Source organism: Durio zibethinus, chromosome 13 (assembly GCF_047325235.1).
Source record: "Durio zibethinus cultivar Kanyao isolate XHJ-2024 chromosome 13, ASM4732523v1, whole genome shotgun sequence".
In the NCBI taxonomy this organism is placed as follows: Eukaryota; Viridiplantae; Streptophyta; class Magnoliopsida; order Malvales; family Malvaceae; genus Durio; species Durio zibethinus.
In genome coordinates, this window is record NC_143174.1 from 4,953,013 (window position 1) to 4,978,480 (window position 25,468).

The 25,468-nt window shown below is 33.5% G+C and overlaps 3 protein-coding genes and 2 pseudogenes across 15 annotated transcripts; all 5 read left to right on the forward strand.

Annotated features, from left to right (window-relative positions):
- Positions 1–332: 332 nt before the first annotated feature.
- On the forward strand, positions 333–5,300 carry LOC111303926 (PRP38 family protein). Of its 10 annotated transcripts, none has more exons than XM_022900450.2 (8): positions 333–406; positions 534–591; positions 1,687–2,041; positions 2,149–2,270; positions 2,504–2,594; positions 2,762–2,888; positions 2,992–3,062; positions 4,576–5,300. In XM_022900450.2, the coding sequence occupies exons 3-8, from the start codon at positions 1,752–1,754 to the stop codon at positions 5,039–5,041; spliced, it is 1,167 nt and encodes a 388-aa protein (XP_022756185.2). In that variant the 5' UTR covers positions 333–406; positions 534–591; positions 1,687–1,751; the 3' UTR covers positions 5,042–5,300. The 10 variants fall into 10 exon arrangements, with proteins under 10 accessions (XP_022756185.2, XP_089598906.1, XP_022756187.2 ...); XM_089742780.1 differs by having other exon boundaries at positions 339–406; positions 4,600–5,300; XM_022900452.2 differs by having other exon boundaries at positions 355–406; positions 534–607.
- A 154-nt stretch (positions 5,301–5,454) lies between these two features.
- Positions 5,455–7,641, forward strand: LOC111303928 (putative RNA polymerase II subunit B1 CTD phosphatase RPAP2 homolog). Of its 2 annotated transcripts, none has more exons than XM_089742785.1 (5): positions 5,455–6,068; positions 6,161–6,354; positions 6,488–6,751; positions 6,990–7,148; positions 7,267–7,641. In XM_089742785.1, the coding sequence occupies exons 1-5, from the start codon at positions 5,801–5,803 to the stop codon at positions 7,279–7,281; spliced, it is 900 nt and encodes a 299-aa protein (XP_089598911.1). In that variant the 5' UTR covers positions 5,455–5,800; the 3' UTR covers positions 7,282–7,641. The 2 variants fall into 2 exon arrangements, with proteins under 2 accessions (XP_089598911.1, XP_089598910.1); XM_089742784.1 differs by having other exon boundaries at positions 7,347–7,641.
- A 488-nt stretch (positions 7,642–8,129) lies between these two features.
- On the forward strand, positions 8,130–11,026 carry LOC111303925 (ABC transporter F family member 4 pseudogene; annotated as a pseudogene). The gene is made up of 2 exons (XR_016327090.1): positions 8,130–10,230; positions 10,617–11,026. The product of XR_016327090.1 is annotated as an ABC transporter F family member 4 pseudogene (transcript).
- Positions 11,027–12,962: 1,936 nt separating this feature from the next.
- LOC149515261 (uncharacterized) lies at positions 12,963–14,391 on the forward strand. The gene has a single exon (XM_089742459.1). It carries the CDS (start codon positions 13,120–13,122, stop codon positions 14,350–14,352), a length of 1,233 nt encoding a protein of 410 aa, XP_089598585.1. The 5' UTR covers positions 12,963–13,119; the 3' UTR covers positions 14,353–14,391.
- A 9,062-nt stretch (positions 14,392–23,453) lies between these two features.
- On the forward strand, positions 23,454–25,327 carry LOC111304415 (flavonoid 3',5'-hydroxylase 2-like; annotated as a pseudogene). The gene is made up of 2 exons (XR_016326859.1): positions 23,454–24,459; positions 24,586–25,327. The product of XR_016326859.1 is annotated as a flavonoid 3',5'-hydroxylase 2-like (transcript).
- The last annotated feature ends 141 nt before the right edge of the window (positions 25,328–25,468 follow it).

Below are 25,468 nucleotides of genomic sequence, written 5' to 3' on the forward strand. Positions count from 1 at the left end.
TTATTTATACAAGTTAAGTAATATAAAGATATATTTGTATATTATATGTTACTTTATAAAAAAAAATGTTATAATTGAAAAAAAATTATAATGAATTATATATTTTTTGCACTATTTATCCAAACAATAATAAATTAGAATTCCTTTGTTTTTTTTTATTAATTTTAATTTTTCAAACAAAAAATTCATGTATCTTTTAGAATTTTATTTATTTATTAATATATATCATTAAATTTTGGTCTAATTGGCAACTTAGCGTGTCTGGGAAATTCATAGTGAGTTTGGGCCTGCCTGCTTCAGCATTTGGACCTCACGTTTTAATTTTCCATCCGTCAGTGTTATTCTTTTTGGGGGCGGAAACTGCTATTACATTTACATTATTTAAGAGGAAAGAAAATAAAAGTAGGTCGGTGCTCTCTTCCTCAGATCAAGAAAAAACCTTACATTTATACCTTTTTTCACTGTTCTCGTTTAATTACCTTTTGAACATCTCTTCACTGCAGTTTTGCTTTCATTCTGTTTTTTCTCTTCAGATTTTGAAGATTCAGTTTGGTTTTCTCTTCTCTTTCGGTTCTTCGATTCAGCTAATAGGTGTGTAACTCGAAACGTAGGTGCTTTATTTTCTCTCTACACATATATTTGTTGGATTTTTTTGCTATGATTTAAACTTCTAATTAAACTTCTTTGATCGATTTATTTTCTTAAAAATTTTATTGATTCGACAAATTTAGGTTATCTGCTCTTTTTAAGCTATGTTGTTTGGCTGCTCAGAAAAAAAGTTTGAGATTATTTAATTTGATTCATCGAAATCCTTTACGTAAGTGTGATTAATACTGAAAGATTTGAACCAAGATAGATTTTTAATTTTTGATTAGGTATTTGTAAACCCTAATTATTATTTTTAAATTAATTAAGTATTATATGATACCATCCTTTAATTTAACATGTAGATATATGTATTCTGGTTGTGAAATTTCATCTTCTAATATTGTAGAAAGAAAATTAATTAATCTGTTTGCCCTAATTAGGAGACTTTGCAATTGTTGATGCCAATTAGGATTTACGAATTTTGAAAGTTATACTTATAGGTATAAGGATTTTAGGGATTTTTTTAATCAAACTGTTAGAATCAAATAAAAAAGATTATTATAAGCTTTCAAGGGTCTGTGATTCTTTTAGCAACTAAACAGTAAATAATAAGATTATAGTATTTGAACGAAAAAATTGTATTTTTTTGTTCTTTTAGCAACTAAACAGTAAATAATAAGATTATAGTATTTGAACCAAAAAAATTGTATTTTTGTTGTTGTACTTTTAGTAGTGAAACAACTTACCAGTCATACTAGAGAGAAAGAGAAAAGCAGCCCAACAAACATAAATTACTCAATGGTGCTGGATTCATTTATATAATTATTTATTCAATTCTAATCTAATATGATTTCACTTTTTAGTAATTGTTTTTTCTTTTTAGCAACTTTTGTTGAACCAAAAGATATTAGTAAAAGGTGTAAAAACAATAAAAAAGCAACAATCAGATGGAGCTTATTTGATAAGTTTTTTATTCATGCTAATTTGAGCAGAGTAATTGTTGCAATGGTAAGAAAAAAACAAAAAAATTGTAAATAGAAGCTTCATATTGTAATCCTGGTCGCTTCTGATGCTTGTTTTCCTTCTTTCCTCACACAGCTAGGGTTTTGTCGATTGTAAATTGAATTGAATTAAGCAAACGGATCCGCTTATTCAAAGCAACCATGGCAAACCGTACGGACCCTGCGGCGAAGAGCATAAGGGGGACAAACCCTCAAAACCTGGTAGAGAAAATTGTACGATCAAAGATATACCAAAATACGTACTGGAAGGAACAGTGTTTTGGGTTGACGGCGGAGACACTGGTTGACAAGGCAATGGAGCTGGACCACATCGGCGGAACTTACGGCGGCAACCGGAAGCCCACTCCCTTTATGTGCCTTGTTATGAAAATGCTCCAAATCCAACCAGAAAAAGATATCGTCGTTGAATTCATCAAAAACGACGATTACAAGTAACTTTTCTTTAAAAAAAATGTTTTTCTGCTTTTCCCTTGTTTCAACTTCAACATAAAATAGGAAAGAAGTATGATTGTAACTATTATGCGGAAACTAATTGCAGGTATGTTAGAGTTCTGGGAGCTTTTTACCTACGTCTGACTGGGATTGATTCTGATATTTATCGTTATTTAGAGCCTCTGTACAATGATTATCGGAAAGTAAGGCTAAAATCTCCCGAGGGAAGTGAGTTTTTTTTTTTTCTTCTTCTAATTTTTATTGCATTCTTTATATAAAATCTCTCATTCTTTCATTAGCAAAATTGAAAATTTAATTTTTAGTTATTTAATTCACTTTTGTATCCCAGTGTACGTTTTGCTTTTTTTTTTTTTACTCCAGCTAATTGAATTTGTTGGCTATGTATCACTTTTGGTGGATTTATTTATTGGTGTCATTTTGGGTGATCTTTACTGTATCAGATTTTACCTTGACTCATGTGGACGAGGTTATTGATGAACTTCTCACTAAAGATTATTCTTATGATATTGCTCTGCCGCGCATTAAGAAAAGGTAACTTTTTTTTTCTCCCTAGATATCTTTGGTTACTTGATTAATGTTATCAAATTCAAATTTATTATGTTATAGGAATTTTATTTTAAGAGAGCTAGCCAAATATGTTTGTGTTTTTAATATGTTGATTTGCTTGAAGATTGAGTTCATGATGCATCTTTTGACAGATGGACTCTTGAATCACTTGGTGCACTTGATGCAAGAAAAAGTGTGTTGGAAGATGATTTTGAGGAAGAGGAAGAGAAGGATGAGAACGAGCAAGATGATTTAGAAGAGGAGGTGGCTCATGAAAAGGTTTATAGTACTATTTTCCTTCTATTGGTGGAATGTTATTTATTTATTTATTTTATGTTGTTGTGGTTTCTCATTTATGATATAATTCCAATCTTTTTGGCAGGATTATTACCAAACCAGAAGCCCCGCAAGAGAGAGAGACAGAGATCGGAGACGTGACAGTCATAGACACAGGTACCTTTACTTGATTTTTTGCTTGTTCCTTGTTTGTGAAATTCTTGCACAGCTGCGCTCTCCATTAGGATCCTGCTATTTTATGGTATTAGATAGAAGGGCTGACACCTTTTTGGAACCATATCATACTGATTCTTTTCTGTTTAAATAAACTTAAGCTTTATTTTGTGTAAAATTGGAGAACCTGTGTATAAATTATTCTATATGGAGAGAGTAAGGAGTGTATTTGTTGGACGAAGGAAGGGGGATGATCAATTGTACATTCTTTCGAAAACTTCTCAATTGACACCAAGTAATAATCATTTTGTGTCTAAATGTTTATTTTCCAGAACTTTTGCGGAAACAGCAAAAGAAGGATAGAGCCTTAGTGTTTGTCTCATGATTATGGAAAAGGCATCCAATTGCCTTTGTGACTATTAACCTGGATAACCTATATGGTTGGACTCGCAGACTTATGGTTTCTTGTCCTTTTACCAGTTACCATCATTCAGCTAGAATAAATCGTTCAATTTTTCTATTTACAAGTTGGTTGTGTGTGTGTGTGTGTGTGTGTGTGTGTTGGGGTGAGGTGGGGTTTCTTGGGGATTGGGAAGGGGGAGGATAAATTGTGCATTTTTTTCAAAGCATCTCAACTGACAAAAGTTATTTTCATTTTGCCTGTATATATATTTTCTTGGAAATTTGGGTATAAAATCATAAAACATAATTGGAGCCTTAGTGTTTATCCCACGATATGAACATAAGTGTGAACCTACCTTAGTGCTATTAATTTGGATACCATCATTTGATTTGCAGACTTAATTTTCCCTGCATTTTTCCAATTGCTGTTATGCGGCTACAGCAAATTGGTTAGCTTGTAATAGCAGACAGGCTCTCTGCTTCCTTTTTAGCCATTTTACCACAAGGTTTTTTTTTTTTTAACTATTAGTGGAAGCTGTTGTTTGAGTATATCTTATTTTTATAGGCAAGGTATTCCAATGTTATGTTTCGCTTATGGCATTTAAAGCCATGGATGGGCTGAAAATGCTTCCTATAGAAAAATTCTTGTGGTCCTGCCAGGTTTCTCTGCACTGACAGTGTGCAGTGAGAAGTATGATGGATCAGACAATTTATATTAGGTTCAGTTTTTTAGCCTGATGATTTTCTCTTTTAACCTTTTAAATCAACTTTGGATTTTGGCTGCATTTATAAGCAAATATGTTAGTTTGTGGATGGGGTTGCTTTTTATAAGCTATCATTGAGAGATTGTAACCTAAAGGCACAAATATTGTTTTAAAGGTTTTTGTGACTAACATGGTGCTTCAAAAATTTGGATGGTTAGACACATGTGATTGTAATCTTTAATGAACTTTTTAGGGCTTGCATCAAAGTGTGATGGGTTTGCACAATTTGTTTTAATATTTGTTGTTGATTTTTCTTTGCAAACATTTTATTTGAAATTGAAAATAGTGAAGCATGATATTGTTTCAACAAAATGAATTTTTAGACTAATATCGAGTCTCAGGAGGTCTAGTGTTGTTTCTTTCCCTTTTCACAGAGATCGGGATTATGAAAGAGATAGAGATTATGATAGAGAACGGGGACGTGGCCGAGACAGAGATAGGGATAGAGAGAGGGACAGAGACAGGGATAGGGATCGGTATCGCTTGAGAGAGGAAAAGGATTATGGTCGAGAGAGGGAGCGAGATAGAGAAAGGGAAGGTAGGGAGCGTGATAGGCGAGACAGGGATCGAGGCAGACGAAGGAGCCATTCAAGAAGCCGTAGTAGGAGTAAGGACCGCAAGAGACATGCTCGCAGTAGCATTAGTCCTAGAAGGCATGAACCTGAGGATGGTAGTGCTCGAGAAGAGCCAAAGAAGAAGAAGGAAAAGAATGAAAAGAATGAAAAGAAGGATGATGGAACAGACCACCCCGATCCAGAGATTGCTGAAGCCAACAGGATCCGAGCATCCCTTGGTTTGAAACCATTGAAATTATAAGCATGATAGATTTTTGACGTGGCTACATTAACTGTTATATTTTATGAAGGCTTATTGGTGGTGTTATCTTCTTATCTAGTGTAAAAGCACAGTACTGTATTTACCCAGATGGTAGCTATTTTACTATTATTTTTTCTTTGCAGCAAACTCCGTTTTTGTAACTTAGCAGCTTGCCAAGAAATTGTGGTGTGAAAATTGTTAGATTCACCTTCCAAGACAATGTAGAAGGCAGCAAATAAAAAGTAACTTTGGAAAGTAATTTGAATTTGCTTTATTATAGAAAATTCTTAGGATGCGATGAATGCAAATATTATGTATAAATTTGTAAAGAGAGAATTTACTTTTTCTTTTGATAAAAAAGAGATTTCATTAATCACATAAGTTAGAGTCTATGATAATGGTATCGTGTAACTAGAAGGGTATCCCCCTATCCAGTATCTAATCACCCATCAGCTCAAGTGCATGCCTTGCATGTTTATGAGCAGCTTGGACGCCATGTGTGTTCCACTTTGAAATAGCTACACCTTGTGTGTTTCACTCTGAAATAGCTACAGCTCTGTGTTGAACAACTGCACAAAGGGTAGATTTGGTATCTCACTATAATTTTTATACATTGAATCAGATAATGAATTTTATATGGATAAAAAATCCCTCAAATCTAGTTTCTAAATTTTCAAACGAATATGGATTTGGAGTTGTGCTGAAGCAAAGAACAAAGCCAATGCTGACAAGGCAGCAGCATCAAGTGAGACTCTGCTTATGTCCTCTCTTAAATCTGCTGGAGCAAAGAAACTTAATCGCATTGTTACTTGGGCTGATAATAAGAAAGTTGACATTGCTCTTAGTGGCGATCTTTGTGAAATTAAAGAAATGGATACGCTGAAAGGAGATTCTGAAATATGTGGCAGTGCAGAAGATGGTGATGATGATAATATTTTGCAATTTGTATCAGCAGAAGCTTGTGCTGTGGCATTAAGCAAGGCAGCAGAAGCTGTGGCATCTGGAGATTCTGATGTCACTGATGCTGGTAGGTTTTTGTGTGCTTTCATTGAATTTAATATAGTTTGAATGCTGTATTTAGTGACCATAACCCCATTTTGTCGCAAAAAATATGTACAGTTTCTGAAACTGGGCTTATCATATTGCCATGTCCAAGCGTGGCAGACAAGGAGGAGCCTGTGAAGGATGCTGATGTGCTTGAACCAGAAGTAGCCCCTGTAAAGTGGCCAACAAAACCTGCGATTCCACGTTCTGATATGTTTGACCCAGAGGACTCATGGTTTGATGCTCCGCCAGAAGGTTTCAGTTTGACTGTAAGTCTCATAGACCTAACAACATTACCGTATCATTTCTCCATTTTTTGATAGGGTTAACAACATTGCCATATTATTTCTGCATTTTCTACTTATGTTGATTGCTTCTCCTGCTCTTTTTGATGTCCACCAGCTGTCAACTTCTGCAACCATGTGGAATGCTTTTTTTGAATGGATAACATCATCTTCTTTGGCTTATATCTATGGAAGAGATGAAAGTTTCTCTGAAGAGTATCTAACAGTTAATCGGAGGGAGTATCCACGGAAGATTGTCTTACGAGATGGGCGTTTCTCTGAAATTAAAGAAACTCTTGCTGGCTGTATTTCTCGTGCTTTACCTGCTATTGTTATTGATCTCAGACTGCCAATACCAATATCTACTTTGGAGCAAGGAGTGGTGCTAATTCTGAATTTCGAAATGGTTAATCATATTGAGAAAATTGATGATAATTCTGATTAGGACATTGAACTGGTTTATTTAGGAGGTTTATTATGATTGTAAGATCATTTTTCAAGCCATAACTTACTACTTCTGTTTATTAATGAAAGCTCTTTTTGCCAAAAAATTTCCTTGCACTTTGCATAATCTTGAGTTGAGTTGCTTCTGAATGTTCTCTAAATGTTCTTTTATACAGTGGCGCTTACTAGACACAATGTCTTTTATAGAAGCGCTTCCAGCATTCAGAATGAAACAGTGGCAAGTGATGGTTCTTCTGTTTGTTGATGCTCTTCCTGTATATAGAATACCTGCCCTCACTCCACGCATGACTAATGGGAGGACACTTCTTTATAAGGTGAGGCTCTGAGATTGTAAAGGTAGTCTCTTGGTATTGTTCAATGTAAAATTATAAGTTGAATTCTTGAAATGTTCAATGTAGTAACTAAAGCTTGATATGTATGATGTCTGCTTAGGTGGTTGACACCTGAAAAACAAGAGTTTTTGTGATATCATGATTTGTGTGATGACTGCTGTCTTTGTTGGCTGCAAATAGGTGCTGGATGGTGCCCAATTAAGTGTGGAAGAACATGAGGTTACGAAGGATCTGATAATACCACTTGGCCGAGCACCTCATTTCTCTACACAGAGTGGTTGATGTTAGAGCGAAGTCATCACTCCAGCTCTAGCTGATGGTATTTGGATAATGTACATAACTCCCTTATTTTCTTTTCCTTGGAAGTTGTCAAAAATTATTCCAAGGTGTACTCATGGACATTCCAGAACTATAATTAGTTTGTTTTTGTTAATGTATGGTGGGAATATGGAAATATGCTAGTTGAAGGATTGAATTCTCTAGTGTTTTTATTTTATACTTTATGGGTTCAATCTTAATTTTTACATATCTTTAGGTTATTTTAGATGATTTAGGTTAATTTAATTAGTTATTGTTTTACTCAGTTTCCAAGTAGTAAGGCTTAAAAGTTATATTTAGTATACGTTTCTACTTGGGTTTAGTTATAAATGTTCATGTTATTTTAAGTTTGTAGGAGGTTTAGATTATGAGATAAAGATATTGATATTTTTGATATCTGAGTATTCCGTTATTGATATTTGAGGATTTTGGTTGAGAATGCAGATTATTCCTTGAGTATTTTGGTATGAGACTACTTGTTCTTCATCACTGTCATTTTGAGCTTAGATTTGGTTTTCTTTCCCACCCCATTAGCTACCATCACCTTCACCGACCGACTGCTCACCCCTATAGGAGAGTGGTGCTATTGCAAAATTTAAGGGAAACAGCAAAGATGTGAAAAAGGATAAACTCTCTGTTTCAGCTATGCTTGCTAGCATGGATCAGAAACCTGATAAAACGAAGAAGGGGGTGTCCTCTTTTAGTGCTACTTCTGCTAAACCCAAAGTGAAGGGCTCCAAGGTTTCATCTTGTACTGATGGGTTTGATCTCCCACCCTCAGATGAGGAGGAGGTGGAGGATGAGTATGCCTCTGAGGAAGAGCAAACTCAGTCTAACAGACACCAGAGGCAGGGCTTGAGGTCACTTGATACCACAATAAGTGAAAAGGAACTGAAGAAACGTGAAAAGAAGGAAATGCTTGCTGCCCAAGCTGCCGAGCGGGCGAAACAGGAGGCCCTTAAAGATGATCATGATGCTTTCCCAGTGGTTATTGGTAGTCGGGCTTCTGTCCTGTTCGGCGAGGATGAAGCTGATGCTAATGTCAAAGATATACCCATAGACAACTTCTCTGTATCTGCTCGAGGGAAAGAGCTTCTGAAGAATGCCTCACTTAAGATATCACACGGTAAACGATATGGTTTGGTTGGACCAAATGGGATGGGCAAGTCTACCTTGTTAAAGCTTCTTGCTTGGAGGAAGATTCCAGTGCCAAAAAATATTGATGTGCTCTTGGTTGAACAGGAGGTGATTGGTGATGATAGAACTGCCCTTCAGGCGGTTGTTTCTGCAAACGAAGAGCTATTTAGGCTTCGAGAAGAAGTTGCAGGTTTACAAAATTCATCTTCTGCTCATGAAGGAGAGGATGACAATGATGTTAATGGGGATGATGCAGGAGAAAGGCTTGCGGAACCGTATGAGAAATTGCAGATCTTGGGTTCAGATGCTGCTGAAGCTCAGGCATCAAAGATTCTTGCTGGGTTGAGTTTCACCAAAGAAATGCAAGGTCGTCCCACTCGGTCGTTTAGTGGCGGCTGGAGAATGAGAATATCTCTAGCTAGGGCACTTTTTGTGCAACCAACACTTTTGTTGTTGGATGAACCGACTAACCACCTTGACCTTAGAGCTGTTCTTTTGTTGGAGGAATATTTATACCGCTGGAAGAAAACATTGGTGGTTGTGTCCCATGATCGAGATTTTCTTAATACGGTTAGCACCGAAATTATTCATCTTCATGATTTCAAGCTCCAGTTTTACCGTGGAAACTTTGATGATTTTGAATCAGGGTATGAACAGCGTTTTAAAGAGACGAATAAGAAGTTTGAAATTTATGAGAAGCAGGTAAAAGCTGCAAAAAGGTCAGGGAACCGAGTTCAGCAGGAGAAGGTAAAAGATCGAGCAAAGTTTGCAGCAGTAAAAGAAGCGGTGAAGAACAAGGGAAAGGGCAAAATTGATGAGGATGAACCTCCAGCTGAGGCCCCGAAGAAGTGGAGAGATTACAGTGTGGAGTTCCACTTCCCTGAGCCTACTGAATTAACACTGGCACTTTTACAGATAATAAACGTAAGCTTCAGTTATCCTAACTGGGAGGATTTCAGACTCTCTGATGTTGATTTGGGTATTGATATGGGGACCCGCGTTGCCATTGTTGGGCCTACTGGAGCTGGTAAATCTACTCTCTTGAACCTTATTGCTGGTGATTTAGTTCCAACAGAGGGTGAAGTATGAAGGAGTCAGAAGCTGAGGATTGGTAGGTATTCACAACACTTTGTACATCTACTAACTATGGAGGAGACATCCGTGCAGTATCTTCTTCGTCTTCATCCAGATCAACAGGGACGTAGCAAGCAGGAGGCTGTTCGGGCAAAACTTGGGAAATTTGGACTTCCCAGCCATAATCACCTCACTCCAATTGCAAAATTATCTGGAGGACAGAAAGCTCGAGTTGTTTTTACTTCAATTTCCATGTCAAAACCTCATATATTGCTACTGGATGAGCCCACAAACCATTTAGACCTGCAAAACATAGATGCTTTGGCTGATGCTTTAGATGAGTTTACTCGTGGAGTTGTCCTGGTAAGTCATGACTCTAGGCTCATATCACGTGTCTGTGAAGATGAAGAGAAGAGTCAAATTTGGGTAGTAGATAATGGGACTGTGAACACTTTAACTGGTACTTTTGAAGACTAAAAAGAGGAGCTGCAAAGAGAGATCAGAGCAGGGGTTGATGATTGATGCGGCAGTTAATGTAGGTATTGAGTTTTCCAATATATTTATATTTATCCATATAAATGCATTTAGACCTGCAATTTTCTTCGTATTTATTTTTCTGGAAAAATATTGAGTGTACACCTGTATTGCGGATTTGTTTGAAATTCAGAGCCTAAGAATTTGGCATCGTACACTAGGAATAATTCAAGCTCATTAATCAGTTATCAAGTTTTATTGGATAATATACTTAGTTTGCTGTAAACTTCTTTTTCAGGATGTTAGAATTGCTATATTTTTCCAGATTATCTAGTACAATTGATGTGTGGGCTTTACTTCCTTTTTATTCCCCGTTCTATAACTTTGAGAATAAAGTCATTTCTGCGTTTGGGTGGTTCATATTTTTTTACCAATTTTACATTACAGTCCGGCAATGCTACTTAGGATGCTTGAAATCTGTGTTTCGCAACAGTTACTTGGGATGCTTTGAATCTGTATTTTTGCCTGTCTGTGGTGAAACTTGTTGGAGAAGGTTGGTAGTTTTTTGAATTTGCTCTTGGCAAGAAGAACCGTCTACCAGAACAGCCTGTCCATGCTTTTGATGTAGTCTGTTTGCATCAGACAAGCAGAAGCTTCTGCAGAAAGGCTTGCATCCCATTTTGATGATGTTTAAAAAATTTTTCCTTTGGCATACAACTTTTCTGTGAGCTTATGTAATGGTCATTTTTCATGTTTTTTTTTTCTTTTGTTTTGAAATTTCTCCATTGGTAATAGTTTACTGAACTGCAAAAATAATAGTATTTATTCAAAGATTTGATTAGCATATTTTTTTGTGAGCTGGAAAGGTAGCTCATAGTCTCATTGTTTCTATTCCTATTTTTTAATCATACACGGGAAAACATGTATGTGCTTATTGGAACTACACACGGAGTACCCTATTTTTGTGTCTGTTGGACAGCATCAAATGACTGGAAATCTGGAGAATGCATGGGATCAAGGCCTGATAAACAGCAGTTAATGTAGGTCAACATCTTTTTTTTCTTCTGCATGGCATTAGATTAATTTGGAGACATTAGAAATGAGAAATATGGGTATTTCATGGACTACTAATTGATCTATTAAAACAACCCGAAAACATCTATTAAACTGTTGTTGTAGCGCAACTAATGGATGATTTAGGGTCAGAAGCAGGATTTATCAGTGAAATCAAATCTGTCGGGGAGGTAGTGCAGCAGAAATAAATGACAAATCACTTTGTTAAGGAAGTCCAATGGATGTGATGAGCAACAGCAAGAAGGGAAAACAGTTTTTGAAAACTCTGAACAACGCTTGAGTACTAAATTCAAAGATATATCAGTGAAAGATCATTATTTTATATATCGGCCATGAAATTTTAGGAAAAATTCACTAAAATATTAGTCATGCAAAAAAAAAAAAAAAAAAAAAAAAAACTTGCCAACAAAAGGATGAAAACCAACATATTGGCATCGTTGAGAAAACATAATGCTTCGGCCGTGAACAAAAGTATTGCATGCCAACTGATGTTAAGGCTTCTTACTCCTGTCTGGTGGGCCATGGTGGCAAAGTATATAATATAATTATAATAATTAATTAATTTTGATGCCCCAATCTTTTTTTTTTTTTTTTAAAGATTTGTCTCTCGTATGAAACATAAATTGCAAATTTTAAAGTTCTATTAGAAGTTGTTAAGATCAATTTCTTTGAATCAAAGTAGAACCACTCAACTAATAAAATGCAAATAATCAAGTACTTATATTAGAAATTTTTAAGATCAATTTTTTTTAATCAAAGTAGAACAACTCAACTAATTACTTGTATTATTGACGAGCATCCCTAGGGCTTAGCCATGAAATTAACTTGGTTAATAGTACAATAACAGCAATGATCAAGAGATAAAAGAAATTTTACTGTTAGCCTCAATTAATCTGACTGTAATTTTGTTATTTGACAAAAGATTTTATAATTGATATATTGTCGATATATAAATGTTACAACATTTCAACGAATCATACAATAATCATTTTAAAAAAATTAATTTTAAAATCTTAAAAAATATATATATTTAATCTTAAAATATATTTAAATTAATTTTTTATGAGATATAATTGTGTAATTCACTGATAGTATCTAATATCCATACATTAATAGTGCATCAATAAACTTTTTAATCAAACACATTAACATGAACCATATTTAAAACAAATTGAAAATTTAAACTTCTTGTAAATTAACGAAAATAAATTATTATAAAAAATACATTAGTTTTTTTTTTTTTTTTATATAGTAAAATATAATTTTACTCATATGTTTAAAACAATTACATTTTAATCACTTGTTCCAATGTAAATCAAAATTTGGATTTGCTTTTATTTAACAAAAAATTTTTATCAAATAAAAAAAACACAACCAGTAAAAGTAATTTATTAACAACCAAATCGAGCATAAAAGAAAGTAAAACTATTAATTTGAGATCAAAAGCCAAGTAAAGCAAAAGAAGATTTCATTAATTTCCATCTTTGGATTCGAATGAAAACGAAATAAAGCATCAAAATCTTAAATTTGGGTGTAATTAAATCATACGAGTTAATTATTCATTCATGCTATCCTTTGCATTTGATTTTCTTCACATACAAGTCAGGTTTCCAAAAAAAGACTCAGTTACTTGTAAATCAAGATTTCTTTAAATGCCAACCAAGAATAAAAAAAAAAAAGGAAACCCCAATCCTACAATAATTCTGAATATTTTCAATTGCCAAAATCTTGTATATAAACACAGAACACAGTCAATTTTTTTTTTCTTCCCTAAACCTCTGAACGTGCTGTCCTTTGCCTCTGTTCCTTCTCTGCTACCTCTCCTCTCTTCTGATAGTGTTGTTTGCTTTTTATCTTCTTTTGCTTTTCTTTACATATGTATCACCGTCAGGAAAACGAGCTTGACCCAACTGATTGGACTGAGACTGAAAGCATGGCCACGGTGCCTGGTGACCATGCTTCCTTGGATTTCTTGTCTCAGAAGTTGAACCCCAAGAAAATTAAGCTCCTGGAAGAAGGTGAAGAGGCCCCTCAAAACCAAGATTCGAGAATTGGGTTCTGTAGATACAGCGGTCGAGAGTTGAAGTCGGAGAATGCCTTGGGTGGGCATCTTCGGGTCCATAGTCACCATCAGGCTAAGTCAAAAGCTGGAATTCACCACATGAAGAGTATGAAACTTGCCAGGAAACTCTCTCCCGAAGAAGAAGATGATAGTTTCACTTGTTTTGTTTGTGATGACAGTTTCTCGTCAATGAAGTTGTTGTGCCAACATATGAGAAATCATCGTGAGATGGATTCCAATGGTATTCACCAGCCTATACCATCTCAAGAAAGCCATCCTTTAAGTGAACCTGAGACCACTGATGAAGAAGGGATTGATCAGAACCTGAGGTCTTGCGCAGATTTGCTCAAAGATTTACCCAACTGGTCTCAATCTGGCAAGAGAGGGCGGAAGAAAACTTTTAGTGACAAGATTGATAACAAAATTTACAATGTGCCGCCCTTAAGGCTCTATTATGGACCTGCAGTTCCTCTGACAGAAAGGAGACCTGAAGACTCACAGGATTCCAACCAAAGTTTAACGAGGAAAAAGCAGAAGACTGAAGAGACTGTGCCCACGGAGTCTGAATCTATAGCTGCTGAAGGCTATAAAACTGATAGCGAGAGTACAGTAGAGCTATTAGGTAATAGTAAGCAAGCGACAACAAATAAGATCTCAATCATGCCTCAGGGGTTCGAAAGTCGTATTTCTAACGAGTCCAAATCCAGCTCCAGCCATGGAAGAATGAAGAACCTTAAACGTGCAAAGGCGGTGAAAAGTGTGCACCAATGTGAGATTTGTGGCAAGATGTTCCAAACCGGTCAGGCACTTGGTGGCCACAAAACGTATCATCGGGTGAAGCCGGTTGTTGATCCATTTAGCGGCGAGTTTATCCAGAGAAAAGCCAACAAACAATTGTATGAAGAAAGTGGTCAAGGTAGAGATTATATCACCAGAATGCTGTTGCCAATGAAATTGTCTGTAGAAGCCGATTCATCCGAAGAACCTTATCAAGAACATCCTAAGTGGCTACTAGATTTTGATCTTAATATTCCTTATGAAGGATAAGCTTCCATTTTTTTTTTGTTCTGTATTTAAAATTTCCGAAGTCGGCTCCTCAAATTTTTGCTTAACGTAGATTTTGCTTTGTTATAAATTTAACTGTCTTGGCCTTGATCTGTAAAAAGTTAAATGGTTTGGCACGGTAGTGTTAGTGGTGAATAGATTATGATCTGTGTAAGTACTGAAGTTTTCGTATCAGTAATAGATTGTGATATGTTGATAGAGTACAAAAATTTTTAGTTTTAATAACAGGTTATGATACATTGATAGAGTATTGAATTTTTAATTTTAATAATGAGGATTCAAATTCTGACAGCTTTGATTATAAAAAAAAAATGTTCATTTCACCCTGGTTCAAATGGTTGCTATTTTTTATGTGCATAATTAAAATTTTCTTTGTTCAAATTTGATAGCATCCATTGGCTCTGTTGCATTATCATTTATTCTTTTAGGTTTTGGTTGGGAATTAGAGTTTAGTCCATAATAAATTAAATTTTTTTCCAGTTTAATTTCGTATTTTGAGTAATCTCTACAGGTTTGATTTCGTTGGTAATTTTCATGGTTTGAGCGGTTGAGTCCGAATTTTTATCCTTAATATCCAATTAAATGAATGAAAGGTTGATAGATTTACTCCCACAGTCCCTTAATCTCTTACCCATGTCCAATTGGGCAAACAAACATAATGGCTAAGTTAACCACCATCCTCTGGGTGCTCTTTGAATCTTTCTAATCCGAAACGACTGCATGTAATTATTTACACCCACAGTGATCAGATTAAGACACTGCCTGCCATTATCAACCATAGTTTGAGAAGAGTAATGAAAACAAACCAGAAGAAGAAAGGAAGAAAAGAAAGCACCACCACAATCATCACAAGTTCTTATGAAATGTTAATTTGACATAATAAGCTGACCAATATGGCTTGATATAAATATTGCATAACTGAATATGCAGATTGCTTCTCTAAGTTTGAAACTTGCACAATTATCTACAGTACCTCAAGCTTGACAACACTAAAAAAACACAGGAACATTTCCAAAAGAATATCATTTTCCATTCCAATAAGATTTTGAACAAATTGTAAACAGAACAGAGAACCATTATTAATGGATAAATGGATAAGTTGTCAACACTATATCAGTATTCAACCTCCTCAAAATGGTTGCCTAATGATTTCCAACCTCTCTATATATTCTTTTCCGCAGGGCCCAAATCAATGGAGCCAAAAAAATGGTGCTATATGGAAAGGCAACCCAGAAAATTTAAGGGTGAGCATGCTGTGTGCTCTTATTAATGACAAGAAGGGGGTGAACATAAAAAATATACATCACAAAATTTGCAATCCAATCTCACTTTGTACTCGTGCAGAAAGGCAACAGGCTGTTGGTGACACATTTTGCTTGTTTCCAAATGCAGGTCTAAGTAGGCATCTTTTTCCCCTTTCTTCTCCAATGCACATTGGGGGTTATAAACCAAAAAACACAGTACATACAGGGGTAACTTAATCTCTAGCACCACCTAAACCAGAACGACTCATGGTCTCCATAGCTACTGAACCAAACATATAAGTCCGTCCACTGTCAAACAAGCCCAATTCACAACTCATTAGCATCATCAATAGAGAAATCAGCCTTCAAATTTTGACATTGAAAATTTCCAATGAGTTAGAGATTTGCCCAAATCTACAATTATCCAAGCGTGTTAGGTTATAAACCCCAGGTGCAAATGCCTAGGTCCTCTTTTTCGTCGCATTAATTGTTTCATTTTATGCTTATTTACCCTCGGCGTTTTCCTGGTTTTGCTTCCTTCTGTTGTTTTAATTCAGTAATTAGGCAGCATTAGACACCCCCAATTAATCCCCAGACCTTAAAATCCTACCAACTGCATATCAAGACATTGCTGAAGTTACAAAATAATGCATCAACAGACCTTTTCTTCTCTATTGATACTGTAACTATTAGTAACAACATAGATATAGTGGTATCGAATTCACGGCTTTCACAGAATGACATCCTTAAAGCTATAAGCATATAAAACCAGACATTGTATACACCTAAGACCAAAGCCTTTACTAGGTTATAAAACACCAAGTAAATTCGCAGACTGTAAATTAGAGTTCCATATCAAGGCAAATCTAAGGCTAATTCATAAACACATACCAAAAACTATCAATAAGCAAATATTACACCTGCCAATGTAGCTAAAACAAAAAGCCATTAAACTTAAAAATCCCAAATCATCTCTCCACTTCTACCAAGAAGACTATAAACAACATAGAATTATTAAACAAACAAATTAGCAACATATACGATTATATTAAGCCATTAATTCAAGTAATTATATTCCAAATAATTAAAAAGAAAAACAAAACCCATTTATTTATATTTTACTTATCTTTAGTAGGAACGCCGCATTTCTCTTGAATCCTAGCGATTTCCTCTTCCTTCCTCCTCTGATCAAACTTCTTGCTTATCTTGGCCTGCTGATGGTGCAACACAATCAAATACCTGTTCGCCACGTTGAAACCCGAGAGATGATCCACAGCCGTTTTGGCATCGTAGATGTCCTCGTAGACGATGGAGGCTGTACAGCGTGTTTCTTTGCAGGTTCCAATGCGTACCTGGCGAATGGCTCCTCATTATGTAAGTGAGAATAATGCATTTATTATTGTGCCAAATATGCATATTATATATATATATATATATATATATATATTGAACAACATAGAATCTTGTCTTCGTAAAACTTGTGTGGCAATTACTAAAAGAATCTGTGAACATGTGTTTTTTAACTTTCAATCTTTCTTCTTAACCAATCTTTTCACGATTAGATTGTTGAGAGAAATGAAGTAGGATCTTTTCTTAAAAAAAATCATTCAATCGATCTAATTGATTTAAAAATCATTTGGATCTCAGTGACACGTCATTGAACTGCGATTTAGATATTTTTTGGGCATAATCGCTCACCAATGGTGTTTGGAGAACACCAATGGGTATAATCTCAGCTCTATGGATCATGGACATCTCAGAACGAAACAACAGTCATTCTCAAGAACCTTTGGAAACGTTTCTGCTACTCATGACGCTTACAAACTTTGAACTCAATGTTCAATTCCTTAAACTTTAATATTGCATTATGTACTAACTTCTATCAACCTTCTTATTTTCATCATTATCTTTTTAACATTGGATTATATTCTATCTTTTATTGCCTCTTTTAGCATTTGATAATTATTTGTTTAACATTAGATTATATAAGTCTTGAAGTGAAACATATTTGTTTAATATTATATTATATAAGTCACGAAGCGAAACACGGATCTTTATCCTAGTTATATATGATGTTGAAATAATACAACTTAGGTTTTCCAAGACTCTTAATTAGTAGTTCATCTCATATTAAAATTAGGTAGTTAAGGAAAAATATATAAAAAGATGTTAGGCTAAAAAAGCCTCAATCCAATCATATCAGTAGAAGCATAATCAAATAATAAATCAAACACATAAGAGACAACAATTTAACGTGGTTCGGTTCAACTGAATTACGTTCACGGATGAGAAACAAGATCCACAAGTTGTAGAGAATTACAAACATATATTAAATCAATCTCACTCAACAATCAATACCCATAGACCCTCTCAATCTCCTCTAGTCTTATGGAGTATTCTCAACCCAAATAAATACATACCCATGTGCACCCTTTCAACACAACCAAGCACATACCTCATACCTATGTGAACCCTTTCAGTCTCTTCTAGTCCACTCACAAGCAAAGATACACACCCATAAGACTTAAAGCCCCGGCACATACCTCATACCTATGTAGGCCCTTTCAGTCTCTTCTAGTCCACTCACAAGCAAAGATTCTCTTCTAGTCCACTCACAAGCAAAGATACACACCCATAAGACTTAAAGCCCCGGCACATACCTCATACCTATGTAGACCCTTTCAGTCTTTTCTAGTCCACTCACAAGCAAAGATACACACTCATAAGACGTAAAGTCCCAGTACTCCTATGATGTGTCTATCTCACAAAACCCTACGACTCTCTTATATATATTTTTTTCATACTTAACCCTATATAGACTTCACTTATTTATAACCATATAAACTTTAATAATCATTTTTCTCTTAAAATTCTTTTTTGGTAAGTCTTTTTGTCCATCAAGTAATATCTGATCAATCCAAAAAAATCTCTAACAAATCTCAAACAAATATCCTATGGGATTTAAGTCATTATTCCTAACAATCTCCACCTTGACTCAAATTTCATCAATCATTTGTCTTCATGCTAGCTCCTCTAAGCTTGACTCTTCTCATATCTTAAACCATGCTCTTCCCACATCTTGAACCTTCAGCTCTTTTCATATCTCGAACCTTCAGCTCTTCTCTTATGAGGTGTCTATCCAGTAAAATCCTACAAATCTCTTATATCTTTTTCTCATAACTAACCATATAAAGACTTTACTTATTTATAACTATATAAACTTACCCATTAAGAATCTCTTTTCTCTTAAAATTCTTCTCTTGCAAATCAAACTTGCCTGTTAAGAATTATTTTTCTCTATGAAATTTTTCTTTTGCAAGTCTTCTTATCCATCAAGTAATATCTGGTCAATCCAAAAATATCTCTAACAAATTCCAAACAAATATCTTATGAGATTTAAGTCATTATTCATAACAAAAAAAAAAATGCAATATCCAGTAGCCAGCCATAAAATTCGTTGGAATAGGAAATAGTTCATTCATCATTGTCATCGAACTTCCTTTTGTCACCTACTTGTTAAAGCAGATGGGCTATCTGAATGGCATTTTTCAATGTCATGTATGAGAGAATAACATTTTAACAAGCACTCATAACGTATAAGTGGGATTATGCATAACCAAATTTGTAGGGGTATAAGGTAATATATAGAACATAATCTAAGCTTTGATATTATTTTAAGTGTCTAATTTAAAATTAATTAACAATATGTGAAGAGGTTGAATTTAAATATAAAATAAAAAAATTTAAAATTTAACAGATATGACTAATTTCTTAATTAAATTAAATTTAGCTAACAATTGAGTAGTTAATTTCCATTATTCCAAAGTTTGATCTGGTCAACTTAATTTTAAAATTTATTTATTTTCCTTTTAATAATTTGACTGGTTGAAACGGTATGGCATTGTAGGTGAATTTGAAAGTCAGAGCTGAGCAGGAGGATGTTCTAGAGTGTGTTTTTTTAGTGTTCTGGTTACTTGGAATAACAGGAAAAAATGTTTTCACGAGAACATCTTTTCGTTACCAAGGGTATTGATTGAAAAAAAAAAAAGAAATTTGTTTAGGAGAAATTTGTGAATTTTTTTTATTAAGAATAATTAGATAAAATTAAAAATTAAAAATTCAAATTGATATATTGAAAAGTTATGTTATATAAAACAAATGTGTAAAATTTAAAAAATTTAATATAGATTTAATATAGGCATTTTTATTAAAATTTTGATAAAATTTTTATCGTTGAATAATTATTAATTAAATTAGAATTATAAATGGCATTCCAATAAATTTTTTATATATATTATTGATATTTTCATTGAATTTTATTAATTTATTGATTTTAATTTTTTATTAATATTTTTATTAGATTGTTTTTAATGGGAAACTTCACGAATTTTACTTGAAAAAAAATTTTATTTAAATCTTAGCCTACAACTATACACCAAACAGCCTCTCAAGCTCCAATAAAAATATATCATCTTTTAATTTATTGTTATACATGTTTGGTAGATAGTTTAATTTTTTTTCTTTTGTTGTTGTGAAAAATGAACAGGAAAAAATGCCAAAAATAAAAATAAATAAAATAACCAAAAACCAAAAATAAAAAGCAAAAAATAAAAAAATATATTTAGCAAACATAGTCATAATAAATTTCAAAATTTTACTTTTTTTTTTCTAATAATTATTTTGTATAAGGAAGTTTGGAACTTGAAGATTAGTTGTGGCTACCACTAAATTATTGTCTCGAAGTGCCTTTCATGATTATTTAAGTAATTTCCTTAATGTAGGCTTTAACTTGCTTATGTTTTACCTGTGCTTTGTGCCACATCCGATCCAATTTCCTTCCTTTAGGGCATTCATTTACGTTCTCTGCAATCAACTCTTGCCATCCACTCCCTCATGTTCCACCTTCCATTTTTCATAACTGAATAATTGGTTAGGAATTAAGCATTTAACTCAAATCTCAAATTTATAATATACATATATAATCAGAATAATTATTATAATAATTATTGTATATAGAAAAACTCGAAATATAAACACCCAAATCAAATACGAAATTCTAAAGTTTTCTACAATCCAAGTATACTCAATTTAAAAATCAAATCCAAAGACCAAAATCCATGCCGTAAAACCTCTTCTATCGGCAAAAAAAAAAAAAAAAAAAAAAAAATCTAAAAGCCTCCACATGCGGCATGCCAAGCCCCGAAACTCTCCATTGATAAACTCTTATCCTCCACATGCACCTTCTTTTGATTATATATTTACTAGAACAACACCTACACCTAAGTAGTAGTGAGCTTCAAAATTTATTTCGCTTTTCTAATTATCGTTTTTTATTAAATTTTATTTAAAAATGATAATGTTTTTTATTAACATTTTTATTAAATTTTGTTGAATGATATGAATTATTAATTTCAATATGTATATATAGAAAAGTTTATTGCTTATTATCGTTGATGATTAAATCCTTAAAAAATAGAATTTGCAATAAAAAAAGTTATCATATAAATTAATTTCATTGAAAGTATATAAAAGAAGTGCATATATTATGAAAATTTGTACAATCAATCAAAAAAACATAATTCTAAATAAATCAATTCCATAATAATTATATCTTTCTTCTCTCTGTTTTTCGTGCCCTATTGTCACAATTATTTTTTTCTCAAAACAGAACGCCTAAACGCCCTAAGCATTGGGCCTTGGACAATGTTAACTAGATGTGATTTTGAAAAATGTTTTATTTAATGAATCTTATTTAAATATATAAAAATTAAAATTTTTAGTAAAAATAAAAATAAATTTATATAAATGGTTTAAAATATTAACATGTAGACAGTTTTAAAAATCATCACTTGATATTTAATAAATGTATTTTATTTTATTTAATATATTTTTAACTTAAAAATAATTTTAAAAATTAAATTGATTTATATTTACGTTTTTATTATTAACTTTAAATTATTTTTAATTCAATTCATATTAAAAGTATTAAAATTTTAAAAATTTTCTTAATTTAACAAATTAAATCAATAAACTAAATTGATTTATTGTTTTTTATAATATAAGTTTGATAAAATATTACTCCTGTGTATATTAGTTTTAAACCCATGTAATGCACGAAAATATATTCACATATCAATAAATTTTATATAAATATAATTTTTTTTGAATGATAATATAAGTTACGAAGTTTATGAATAACTCATAACTTATATAATCATTTTTATTTAAATTTATATATTTTAATATAATAAAATAAATTCATTATATATTGAATACACTTATGCAATTATCATCAATACTAAGAAAACTCAAACTATAATTTATTAAATCAAAATAATCTATAAACTAAAAACAATAATGTTTTCGATTTCAAGAAATTAAAAATTTAATCCTTAAAATCAATGTCTCACACAAACTTTTTTCATGAGAGATTATTTCATAAATTATTGTTGAAGCGAAGATGTAATAATTGATTCTCCAGTATTTTTTACTATCTTTGAAGTAGATGCCATTTTACTTGATTGATGAGCCCATAGATTTCACATATGAAAGTGAAGAGATAGATGAAATAATAATATGTAATTTTACAATAGTTAAGTTATAATATAGACTATATAACTTTATAATAAACATAATCATTATAATAAGCTTATACATATCACTTTCAATAATTTTTGACATTCAAACGTAAGATCAAAATCATACACCTTATTCATTGTAAGTTTAGTACTACATGTTTTAAGATTATACTTGGTTGTTTTCATCTCAAACATATAAATTTTACCTTTGAAATCTTCAAATATCTATTAGATTTTATAATCTCCATTTTATTAAATTATAAGTATAAATGTATTATTCAATTAATATGGTTTTTTGATTTAAAACTAATATTTGAATAATATTTGGATTATGAATTTGTTAATTAATATGGTACTTATTTTTAATATAATTAGTTTTAAATGATAATATGTGACGAATAAATAATATTGTAATTTTTATGTTAGTTGATAAATTCATAATTTAAGTATTTTTTTTATAATTTATATATCACATTCAATATTTCATTATAATTCATGTATCATTCATGATATTATCTCTTTTAGAAATAATTTTTAATTACCTCATAAATCATATTCCTTAGATTTGAATTGTGAAATTTCGAAATTGAAATCTCAAACTTTAATTGTTGGGATATATTTTTTAGGACATTGATTTTTCAATTTAAACTGAACATTAATCTAAAAAGAAACGCAAAATTTAATAGATTTTTAAGAAATAAGATAATAAATGAACTAAAGATGTAACTCTTAACAGTTTAAAATTTAATGTATTGTTTGAACCCGAAAGTAATTTTTTGCTTTTAAAAAGGATTACCGATGTTTTGAATCTTCACTCAAAGATATTTCTTATTGAAAGATATTGAAAGATACGTTTAGTACTGAAACAGTTGCCAATGTTGAGCTTGAAACCCATCTTCGACAAGCGATCACCCCATCTTGAAAAAGATAGAAATATATCCCAATCAGTCCAATTTGCTTTTTGCAGCCTCTGGGAAATTTAAGCTATTAAAGAGATGCAAACAAATTCAATGAGTAAATCCCTCCTTGCCTTATTCATCAAAACTCATCAGTTCCGCATCAGTCTTGTGCATGGTAGGCGAATATTAGCTAGATCCCACGTTTTAACCTAACCTTTTTTTTTTAAATCAAAGTACGGGGATAATTAAATTAATTGGATGAATTAAGATTTGAATTATAGGTATACATAATATCATCGTTAATATCATCGTTTAATGATTGCAGGAAATAGTTGAATTAACCTAACTTTGCCTTCATTTATTCTTAGTTCTTTTCTGTATAAATTTCAGATTATTCCAACCCAATTCTCCCACAGCGTAGTCCTTGTTTACTCTTTGCCAGTACTAGTTTTTGCGCTTTCGACATTTCGACATGGCACTTGACACATCACTTCTTCGGGAGCTCATAGCAGCAACTATTCTCTTCTTTATCACACGTTATTTCATTCGTTCTCTTCTCAAAAAATCAAAACAAAAGCTTCCCCCAGGCCCGAGAGGGTGGCCGGTTGTCGGCGCTCTACCACTCTTAGGATCCATGCCCCATGTCACCTTGGCCAAATTAGCCAAAAAATATGGGCCTGTCATGTACCTGAAAATGGGAACGTGCAGCATGGTGGTGGCCTCAACCCCAGACGCTGCTCGAGCTTTCCTAAAGACCCTTGACTTGAATTTCTCCAATCGACCCGCTGATGCTGGTGCCACCCACTTGGCTTATAACTCTCAAGACATGGTCTTTGCAGACTATGGTCCAAGGTGGAAATTGCTTCGTAAACTAAGCAATCTTCACATGCTTGGTGGTAAAGCTCTTGAGGATTGGTCACAAGTGCGGGCTGTTGAGCTAGGCCATATGCTTCGAGCTATGTGTGAATCTAGCCGAAAGGGTGAGCCAGTGGTTGTGCCAGAAATGTTAACGTATGCCATGGCCAATATGATCGGCCAAGTGATCCTCAGTAGACGAGTATTCGTGACAAAAGGGTCAGAGTCCAATGAATTCAAAGATATGGTGGTGGAACTCATGACCTCCGCCGGAATTTTCAATATCGGTGACTTTATACCGTCCATTGCCCGGATGGATTTGCAAGGGATTGCACGCAAGATGAAGGAATTACATAAAAGATGGGATGTTCTGCTGACAAAGATGATGGTAGAGCATGCGGCAACAGCTCATGAGCGGAAGGGAAAGCCCGATTTTCTTGACCTTATTACGGCTAACAGAGAAAACTCTGACGAAGAAAACTCAGTTTGACCAATGTCAAGGCACTTCTTTTGGTAAGTCGTCTTCGCAGAGTTAAGTTTTCTTTCGGCTCTCAAAATTTACAGATTGAAGTATAAATATGTTGTCGAATAAATTTTCAGAGTTCCATCTTCTGATTTCTTTTTTCTTTCCTTTGAAAGAATCTATTCACTGCGGGCACGGACACGTCCTCCAGCATAATCGAATGGGCATTAGCTGAAATCATGAAAAATCCAAAAATACTCAAGAAAGCCCATGACGAGATGGACAAAGTCATTGGCAGAAACCGAAGGCTTGAAGAATCAGACATACCAAAACTCCCATACCTTCAAGCCATATGCAAAGAAACCTTCCGAAGACATCCATCAAGTCCCTTGAACTTACCCCGTGTTTCCACGCAAGCTTGTGAGATTAATGGCTACTATATCCCCAAAAATACTAGACTCAGTGTAAACATTTGGGCAATTGGTCGTGACCCTGACGTGTGGGAAAATCCACTAGATTTCACCCCTGAAAGATTTTTGAGTGGGAAAAATGCCAAAATCGATCCACGAGGGACCGATTTTGAGCTAATTCCATTTGGTGCTGGAAGAAGAATATGTGCAGGAACAAGGATGGGGATTGTGCTAGTTGAGTTCATTTTAGGCTCATTGATACACTCTTTCGAGTGGATGCTACCACATGGTGGTGGGGAACTAAACATGGATGAGACCTTTGGGCTTGCGTTGCAAAAGGCTGTGCCTCTTTCAGCCGTGGTTCGCCCACGCCTCGCCCCAACTGCTTATGTGTCTTAAATCTCAGTGAACCTAATCCAAGCCCCAAATCCGAACCTGCATATGACTTATATATGTGGTCACTTTCTATGGTTGCTTTGGCTAAGGCATCTGAAATCTAGGCTTTCTTGTAATCTAATGTTATTGCAGTTGAATAAAACTACTTTCCTTTCTGTTTTACAGTTGACATTATACATTACTTTTTTGGGTAATAATATATATTGTTTTATTGATATACGCTTTTAACTCTTTAATGATGATATATTGATTA